The sequence below is a fragment of the Chlorocebus sabaeus genome, chromosome 21 (genome assembly GCF_047675955.1).
Source record: "Chlorocebus sabaeus isolate Y175 chromosome 21, mChlSab1.0.hap1, whole genome shotgun sequence".
NCBI lineage: Eukaryota > Metazoa > Chordata > Mammalia > Primates > Cercopithecidae > Chlorocebus > Chlorocebus sabaeus.
In genome coordinates this window covers 111,856,638-111,866,523 of record NC_132924.1, presented here as the reverse complement: position 1 = coordinate 111,866,523, position 9,886 = coordinate 111,856,638, and the positions used below count along the sequence as shown (strand labels likewise).

The following is a 9,886-nucleotide window of genomic DNA, read 5'->3' as shown; positions in this document are numbered from 1 at the left end:
GGTGTCATGCATATGAAAAGGAATATATATATATATATATATATTTTTTTTTTTTTTTTTTTGAGATGGAATTTTGCTCTTGTTGCCTAGGCTGGAGTGCAATGGTGCGATCCTGGCTCACCACAAGCTCTGCCTCCCGGGTTCAAGCAATTCTCCTGTCTCAGCCTCCCAAGTAGCTGGGGTTACAATCATGTGCCACCACGCCAGCTAATTTTGTAATTTTGGTAGAGACGGGGTTTCTCCATGTTGGTCAGGCTGGTTTTGAACTCCCGAGCGCAGGTGATCTGCCCACCTCAGACTCCCAAAGTGCTTGGATTACAGGCGTGAGCCACCGCACCCAGCCAGGAATAGATTTTTAAATGATGATTTTTATTTAATGTAATTTATGTATTTATCTGAGACAGAGTGTCATTCTGTCGCCCAGGCTGGAGTGCAGTGGCCCGATCTCGGCTCATTGCAAGCTCTGCCTCCCAGGTTCAAGCAATTCTCCTGCCCCACCCCCGCAAGTAGCTGGGATTACAGGCACCCACCACCACACCCGGCTAATTTTTTGTATTTTTAGTAGAGACAAGGTTTCACCGTGTTGGCCAGGCTGGTCTCAAACTCCTGACCTCAGGTGATCTGCCTGCCTTGGCCTCCCAAAGTGCTGGGATTACAGGCATGAGCCACCATGCTGGGCCACTAAATGATGATTTTTAAAGTCAGATAATTGTGCCACACCTTAATATTTAATACTTTATTTCTACATACGACATTTTGATACAGGCATGCCCCATATCATATGCACTCTGTGTTACATAAACTGTAGCTGTATTGAGGACAGTGTCCACTGCTAAAGGCAAAGTTTTAAAATGAAAAGTCCATCTACCATTAGGTAAGTTCTGTTGCTTTAAGTTAGGAAATTTTTAGATCTCTGGAAGTTGATGCCTGCTTTCCCTCTCAGATTTTCTTTTTTCTTTTTTTCTTTTTGAGGCAAGGTCTCACTGTGTCCCCCAGGCTGGAGTGCAATGGCAAGATCATAGCTCACTGCAGCCTCAACTTCCTGGGCTCAAATGATCTTCCCACCTCAGCCTCCCGAGTAGCTGGGACCACAGGCATGCGCCACCAGTCCCAAATAATTTTTTCGTATTTTTTGTAGAGATGAGGTTTCGCCATGCTGCCCGGGCTGGTCTCAAATTCCTGGGCACAAGCAATCCTCCCGTCTTGGCCTCCCAAAGTGCTGGAATTATGGGTGTGAGCCACCACATCCAGCCCAGATTACCTTTTTTAACTTATTGACAGATAAAGATCTGGTCTGCTGTAATCAAAACATTTTCTGTTGAGAATAAATCTGAGAGGTAGCATCCTGGAAGTAGAACCATCAAACTAGAGAACCGTTTTCTTTATAGTCTCAAGGAAAAGAGTGGTTGTATTGATTCATTCTATCCTTTCGCTTGTGCATATGAAAAAAAAGCAATTGACAAAATGCCTACATTTTAATGTGAGATGTCAGACTGCACATACTTTTCACTTCAAGGTAGTCTAAGAATCTATGGGGTGGGTTCCCCAGACAGGAGGACATCTCAGACACCAACTGGTGTCCTGATCCTTCACTTATTAAAGCAGAAAAAAAAAAAGAAGACCCTACCACAAGGTTTAATGTATGACACAAGAGCCAAGCTGCTCAGGTGGAAAGAACAATGGGCCTCATGCCCACTTCGATTCCATGAAGCGACTGAAATGGCTCCATGAACTTTTGCGGCTCAGCTTGAAACTGCTAATTTGGTCCAATTCTTCTATTTTCCACATAGAAAATTGATGCCCAGTGAGATAAAGTGACTTATTTCTGTTCACATAGGCCAGAAATAAATCTTAATTTCCCTTTTAAAAAAAAGATAGTACTCTCACCGCTATGTCACACACTGTTATATTTTTTAAATGTTTGCAGATGTTAAATCAAAGCATGCACCTTAATGACTCTTTTTATCTCTTGGGAAATAAACCATCACATATTATGGAAACTCTTCCTTTGAATTTCTAAAAACATGGAACACATACTCATATTGTATATCCACAAAATGCACCAGGCATTATGCAGACACTTTTTTTTTTTTTCAGATAGGGTCTCACTTTGTTGCCCAGGCTGGAGTACAGTGGCATGAACATGGCTCACTGCAGCCTTGAACTCCCTAGCTCAAGTGATCCGCCTGCCTCAGCCTCCCGAGTAGCTGGGACTATCAGTGTGCTCCACCACGCCTGGCTAATTATTTTATTTTTATTTTTGTAGAGACAGGGACTCACTATGTTGCTCAGGCTAAGACACTTTTATGTATGTGATCATTTAACACTTAGGAACAAGAAATCCATCCCATTGTACTGATTCAACATCTGAGATTCAGAAATTATCTGCTGTTTTGGAAGACTACAAGATGAACCAGGCAATCTCTTCAGTTTCTGTTGTCAGGGAAGTTTACTTAGATTTTCTGAAAGAGCAATTGAGCAGTTTTGAGTCATTTGCCTCTTCGAGAGATTGTTCCTATTTCAGAGGTCTTTCGTTTTTCTTTTTCGTATTTTGACTAGAGTTTGTCTGATCTAAATACATGTTTTCTCACAGAGGGCAGAAATTGCTTCATAAGGAGTCATTTTGTCCTTTCTTCTGATAAACCTGCCCTCCCCTCCTCTGCAAGGGTTCACAGTAATGTGCAACGTCCACTCTCCACGCTAAGTGACAATGACTGTAATTTGAGAGAGCAGTGACCAAACCATTGGCTCCTTCAGAGGCTGGTTATTTCAACCATCTGGAGAAAAATGGAGGCTCCTAATGCCGAGTGAGGACCTTAAGTCGTCTAGGGCAAAGACTCATTTGTTCGTTCATTCATTAATTCACCCATGCACTTGCTGGACAAACTTGCATAGGGTACTATGCCCCAGGGGGGTGAGGAAGGATAAACTACGGAGGGGCCCATTCACAACAGCTGCACGTCAGGGCAGAACAGAAGTGCGCTAAGAGCACCAGCTCCAGGTCACCCAGGGATGACCAGGAAGGCTCCAGGCAGATCAAGCATTCAAGCTGGGTTTGGAGGAATATCCTTGATTCTGGAGGTGGAGTTGGGAAGCAGCCATCCCAGACAAGAAAATGGCAGGCGGAAGCTGAAGACACCAGGATGAGGAGTGGGCCAGTCAGAGTCCTTACTCCTGCATGTGCTGGGGGACACATGGACTCCTACAAAGAGCTGAATGCTGGGCTGAGAAGTTTTAGTCCTTAGGAGCTACTGACTGTTGCCAGCAGGAGGTGACAGCTCCTATCCTGGCAGCTGCCCATAGGAAGTGAAGAGCTGGGGAGGAAGATCCTCAAGGCAGTGAGGACAGAATGCAATATCCCTAGGGGAAGGCAGTGAAGGCCAGACCTAGGGCACCTGCGGGGAGAATGGGTGGGACAGGAGAGCCGTCGAAGACAGGATGAAGCCAGAAGGAGAGCCGGAGAAGGACCCGAGGTGGGTGAAGATGGTGGGAGTGTCAAGGGGATTCTCACATTTTAATTTTAAACTTTAAAAAATTTTAATAGAGACAAAGTCTCGCCATCTTGCCTAGGCTGGTCTTGAATTTGTGGGCTAAAGTGATCCTCCTGTCTCAGTCTCTCAAAGTGCTGGGATTACAGGCATGAGCCACCACGCCCGACCGATCCTCACATTTTTTTTTGATACAGAGTGTCATGATCTTGGTTCACTGCAACCTCCGCCTCCCAGGTTCAAGAGATTCTCCTGCCTCAGCCTCCCAAGTAGCTAGGATTACAGGTGTGCACCACCACACCTGGCTAATTTTTGTGTTTTTAGTAGAGACAGGGTTTCACCGTGTTGACCGGGCTGATCTGGAACTCCTGACCTTGAGTGATCTGCCCACCTCTGCCTCCCAAAATGCTGGGATTACAGGCATGAGCCACCATACCTGACTGATTCTCACATTCTGAAATGACAGTTAAGCCCGGGACTCAAGCAGGGAGAGAAGCCAATGACCTGGTTTTGGTGAGAAGGTTATGCATTTGTTTCTGAACATGTTGACGATGAGACTATAAGTCTTATAGTTTCTTGTGCACCTCCCTTGGTGCCTAGAAGAAAGGTTAAAACAGGACAAATTCCAGAAGGACTATCTTGAGAGAGGAGTCACCTGGGCTCAGAAGGCCCAGGGGCCCTTGGGAGCAGCATGCAAGGGCAGCAGTGGCTTGCCTCACTTGGTTCTCCCGCTCTTTCTTCTTTCCCTTGTAAAAGTAACTGAAGCTTAAAGGTGAAAATGACTTAAATAATAGAAACCATGTTAGCCCTACTCCCCTTCCCCATTAGCCACAAATTGGTGGCGATCACTGTTTTGTGCACCGAGCCTGGGTCTCACGCTTGCAAGTCCTTGAGCTCATCTGGAGTTAGCTTCATCAGTTTGTCCACACAGAGCAGGATGAGGGTGAGGAACCAGAGACTCCAGCCAACAGCCGCCGCGATCCAGCCGTACTCGTCCACTCCTGTGCGGCAGCACCGGGCTGCTTGTGGGCAGAAGTCCACGTCTGGTGGGGAAGGGAGAGCAAGGATGATGGCATGCACCACCAGTCCCACCCAGGCTTCTTTACCATTAATATTAACAGAACAGTCACAGCGCGGTAGCTGACACTGATGTGGGTCTACTACGTGCCATGCACTGTGCTGTGTGCTTTTACACATTAGCTTATGCCTTCCTCACAAAGTGACAGGTGCAATTTTTATTCCCATTTTACATGAAGAAACTGAGGCTGTAACTTGCCCAAGGTCACAAGATGGAAGAAGGAGAACTCAAACCAAGTCTGCAGGACTCTGAAGCCATACTCTTAACCTCTATGTGTTATTCCCTAATACCCTTCCCTTTTTTTTTTGTTTTTTGTTTTGTTTTTGAGACAGAGTCTCACTCTGTCGCCCAGGCTGGAGTGCAATGGCATGATCTCGGCTCACTGCAACCTCCACCTTCTGGGTTCAAGCAATTCTCCTGCCTCAGCCTCCCAAGTAGCTGGGATTACAGGTGCATGCCACCACATCTGGCTAATGTTTTGTGTTTTTAGTAGAGAAGGGGTTTCGCCCTGTTGGCCAGGCTGGTCTCGAACTCCTGGTCTCAAGTGATCCACCTGCCTCGGCCTCCCAAAGTGCTGGGATTACAGGCATGAGCCCCCACGCCCAGCCTACCCTTCCTTTTAAGTGCCCAAGTTAATGCATTCGGTCATTCAATGAGGGCAGGATAAAAGGAACCAGACAAAATAAAGCAAAATGTTCTTCTTTTCTTTTTGAAAGGGAGTCTCACTGTGTTGTCCTGGCTGGAGTGCAGTGGTGCAATCTCAGCTCACTGCAACCTCTGCCTCCCAGGTTCAAGCAATTCTTCTGTCTCAGCCTCCCTAGTAGCTAGCACTACAGGTGCATGCCACCACCTGTATTTTTTTGTATTTTTAGTAGAGACCTGATAATTTTTTTGTATTTTTAGTAGAGACGGGGTTTCACCATGTTGGTCAGGCTAGTCTCGAACTCCCGACCTCAGGTGATCTGCCCACCTTGGCGTCCCAAAGTGCTGGGATTATAGGCGTGAGCCACTGTGCCCAGCTGCAAAACTTTCTATTAGCTAGACATGCATAATAGTGGTTGCTGTATGGATTACTGAGTGCCTTGTGGCTAGAAGTATGCAAGAGGAGGAAGAACGTGCATAGAAGAAGAAGAAATATCTATGTCAAGGACAGCAAAACCAAGCTCTTGCATTGGGTGGAAGTTGGACGAGATGATTTTTTATGGCCTTTCCACCTCCAAACTTCTTTAAGCATTTGAACCTAGGGCATTGTTAGCTGCTGACCTGGGATGGGTCATTAAAGCGATCTGTGTCAAAGATTGTGCACCTAGATGGGGATCAGAGCCAAGAAAGCCTTTTAGACTTGCTCTGCAAATAGTTCTGGGACAAACCACACTGGTGCACAGGAAGGCCAGGAAGGCCCTTGGCCACTTGACACCAACCAACGGAAAGCGGGGAGGCCTTTGTTTCCCTCGCAGGCTGAGGGCCAGTTCTGGGGTTAGAACAGTTGGCAGGAGAAGCTTACTGAGGCACAGCTCCAGGGTCCCAGGGTCTGGGGGGTGAGCGGTCAAGGTTGAGCTGTTGCTGCCGCTTGCTTCTGGAAGAAAAGATGGGAGATAGTCTCAGGCACCAGCAAAAGCCATTCCCGGGCATAGATTTTGAAATATTTTTTTGTAAATCAGTAGTGAGTATTATAAAAGTATCATAGAAGCTCCAGCATGGGCATATTGAGACTTTCTGCAACAAAGCTAACTCCCTGTTATAGACCGAATTCTGTTCCCCTGTCCCCAGTTTCATATGTTGAAGTCCTAACCCACAGTGTGATTGTATTTGAAGATGGGGCCTTCAAAGATGCAGTTAAGCTTAAATGAAGTCCTGTGGGTGGGCCCTAATCCAATATGGCAGGGTCCTTAGAAGACGAGGAAGAGGCCGGGTGCAGTGATTCATACCTGTAATCCCAACACTTTGGGAGGCCGAGGTGGGCAGATCACCTGAGGTCAGGAGTTTGAGACCAGCCTGGCCAACATGGTGAAACCCCATCTCTACTAAAAATACAAAAATTAGCTGGGCGTGGTGGTGCATGCCTGTAATCCCAGCTACTTGGGAGGCTGAGGCAGCAGAATCGCTTGAACCCGGGAGGCGGAGGTTGCAGTGAGCTGAGATCACACCATTGCACTCCAGCCTGGGTGATAAGAGCGAAACTCCGTCTAAAAAAAAAAAAGAAGAAGAAGAAACATCAGCAGCATACATGCACAGAGAAAAGTTTACGTGAGGACCCAGTGAGAAGGCATCTATCTGCAACCCAAGTAGGGAGGCCTCAGGAGAAATCAAGCCATCAACACCTTGATCTTGGACTTCCAGCCTCCAGAATGATGGCTGTCAAAGAAAATTAAACATCATACAAGCAAGCCCAGAGATTGCCAGAACACGCAGCACATAGATTGATTCGTGAGCAAGGAGTGGAAAGATAAAAAGGACTTCAGCATGAATTCTTAAAGTCCTGTCGGCTTGGGGTGTGGGATTGGGTTAGGGATCTGAAGCATCCAGGTTCCTGTCCATAACTGACAAGAGAGATGACCTCTAAGTTCATACTGTTCAATACGGCAGCCACTAGCCACTTGTGGTGGTTTAAATTTATTACAATTACATTCAGTAAAAAACTCAGCTTCTTGGTTACATTAGACACATGCCAAGGGTTCCACTGCCACATGCAAAGAGTGGCTACCATATTGGAAGCACCATTCGGACATGGGACGTTTCCACCCTCAGTGTAAGTTCTATTATTAGACAGTGCTAATGCTGACCTAGGTAGATGGAAACCAAGAGATGGATTGGAAGAACCTTCCTAGAAGTTATATTACTGTTCATTCTGCTTCTTTGGGAATGCAAAAAGGAAAAAAAAAAAAAGGTGGTGGGTGTGGAAACTCTCAAGGCTCCCCTGACTATGGGTCAGCGTGTCCTTCAAAGGTGCATGTTGTCACACAACAGGACGAGTTAAGAAGAAACCTGCTGTTTAGCTAAAACCATGAAATTGCTGCTGAGACTAATTTTATGCCACCCAACCCCCAAGCCACTCCAATGTCCTGCTTAAAGTATAGTAATTGCCTCGATGCAATCTGTTACTGTAAATTATTTACAGCTAAATGGCTTAGAGCCTGGTCTTTATTTGTTTTGGAGAAACTGATTCCTCACTATTCTAATTTTCCTTATGACTCAAATAACTTCCTTGGCCCTGACTTTCATCTCACCTCTACACCTAGAATGGAAGTTGTCCTCTTCCAAAGTGAGTGGAAAAAAACCCTAGTTGGCTGAATGCTAGGGTTAGGTTCAAGCTTATGAAATTGCCATTGTTATAGGTCAAAATTGTTCGATATCAGTAATTTTCTATGGTTCAAATGGAATAGCCCCGGTGAAAATTCCTAAGAATTTAAACATCACCCTCCTCCCTTATAAGCAGAGCCAGAAGCGAGGGAGGGACTGGCCCACTTGGGGCTATTCCACAGGAAAAGCTGCTGGGAAGACCCAACAATTCAGTGCAGTTAAACTTGTCTTCTAATTTTCAGCTCCCATCACAAGCAAGGCACTGTTAGGGTGAGTAGAAAGAAACAGCACTCTAATTTGGAGAGGGGTGAAGCTGGAAAATAAAATGAATGTGCTTACTATAATTGCTGACATTCACTGTGTGCATTCTATGGGCTATTTCTTTTGTTGTTGTTATTGGTTTTTTGTTTTTTGTTTTGTTTTTTTGAGATGAAGTCTTGCTCTTTCGCCCAGGCTGGAGTGCAGTGGCCTGATCTCAGCTTACTGCAAGCTCCGCCTCCCGGGTTCACACCATTCTCCTGCCTCAGCCTCCCGAGTAGCTGGGACTACAGGCGCCCGCCACCACGCCTGGCTAATTTTCTATGGGCTATTTCTAAGTTCTTTACATGAAATTATATCAATGCCTCTTGACAAGCACTATGATGGTCCCCATGAGATAAAGGAGGAAACTGGGCATAGAGAGGGAAAGTAATTTGCTTGAGGTCGCATAGCTAGTGAGTCATGGAAGATGGAGTTGGGTTCAGGCTCAGCAGCTCCAGAGCGCACGTCTTGAACCTCAAAACCAACACCCCTGGCAGTGGCTGCAGAAGAGAGTCTGAGGATGAGAGGGGCAGATACAGGACTTTGGGGTGCAGGGTTGGTTTTGGGAGTGGGAGAGTGTTGCAGGGCATAGAAAATGTGGTGGTGGCCTGAGGTGGCTGAGAACAAGATCAAAGCCAGGACCATGAGATGGTAACCAAGGTCCCTCTGCCATGAGTTGCAGACCCCGGCCTGGCAGGGCAAGGCAGCGGGTGTAGATCAGCCTTCCAGCCTCTGTAGGAAAATAGGGAGATAACCCACATTTCCAGTGCCCGGGGAGGCAGGAGGGTGGGAGACAGTGAATGGCAGCCCTCCTGGCAGTCAGGTTCTGTGAAAGTCGCAGAGAAAGTACAGGGGACAGAGAGGGACAGAGGATTTAGGAAAGGGAAGGTCAGACACAAATGTGCACAGAGAGGACTGCAAAGCACGAGAGCTCAGGGGGGCTGAGAAGGAGCCTTCAGGACACAGCGGACCAAGAGATGTCATTTTGGTCCTCTGATAGGTGAGACTCCAGCAAATAACTTTTTCCTTTCTGTGTGGCGAAGGCCAAGACAGGTGACTGCTCCTGCCCTAGATGAGGAATTGAGTACCTGATCTCTGTCTTAGGCCAACCTAAGACCACCCCCACCCCAGCCCCACCTCCCACCCCCTGCCTAATCCTTCAGATGAGAAAGTTCTGTTTCCTCCTTCCTTTGTGCAGGACCAACCCTGGCCAAAGAATCTTCCCCCTCCTCCTCCTCCTTTCCCTCCCACCTCTCTTTTCCCTCCTTCCCTCCCGCTTCCCAGCCTGGCCACGAATAAAGCTCATAACGCTACCTGCCGAGCAAGCCGAGTGGAGGGAGGCAAAGGCCAGGCCGAGGATCAAGGTGGCCCGGGTGGCAGTGGGGAGGCTGTGCATGCTGGAAGCTGTGCTGAGTGCCGGGTGCAGGTGAGCCGGTCTCGCAGAGTTGTGCTGAGTGCCTACTGCAGGTGAGCCGACTCCAGCCTGCAGGAGCTGGAAAGCAACTCTGCCAGACGTGAACTTATGCTGGGTGTTTGGGGGAAACACGATGGGGTGGAGCAAAGGAAACTTGGCCTGTCACACCTTCTCTCACCTCTCTAGAAGGGAAGCCAAACTGTTGGCTGAGGAAGGAAGGGAGGGGCACGCTATGCCCTTCTCCCCTGAGCACAGATTTTGTCCTTATTGAGAAAAAAGGGGAGGATAAGAGAGATCTGTGTTATG

At 47.3% G+C, this 9,886-nt stretch overlaps 1 protein-coding gene across 1 annotated transcript; it reads right to left on the bottom strand.

Annotated features, from left to right (window-relative positions):
• Positions 1-424: 424 nt before the first annotated feature.
• Positions 425-9,663, bottom strand: TMEM213 (transmembrane protein 213). The gene is made up of 3 exons (XM_007983085.3): positions 9,481-9,663; positions 6,071-6,142; positions 425-4,531 (listed from the first exon to the last, which is right to left on the bottom strand). The coding sequence occupies exons 1-3, from the start codon at positions 9,560-9,562 to the stop codon at positions 4,362-4,364; spliced, it is 324 nt and encodes a 107-aa protein (XP_007981276.3). The 5' UTR covers positions 9,563-9,663; the 3' UTR covers positions 425-4,361.
• Positions 9,664-9,886: the final 223 nt, after the last annotated feature.

What these genes read in the sequence shown, in the direction of transcription:
- TMEM213 (XM_007983085.3), bottom strand. Translation starts at nt 9,562, where the DNA reads ATGCACAGCCTCCCCACTGCCACCCGGGCCACCTTGATCCTCGGCCTG. An exon ending in CCACTCGGCTTGCTCGGCAG is followed by an intron (nt 6,143 to 9,480) that starts GTAGCGTTATGA and finishes CTTTTCTTCCAG; the next exon opens with AAGCAAGCGGCAGCAACAGC. An exon ending in GACCCTGGAGCTGTGCCTCA is followed by an intron (nt 4,532 to 6,070) that starts GTAAGCTTCTCC and finishes CTTCCCCACCAG; the next exon opens with ACGTGGACTTCTGCCCACAA.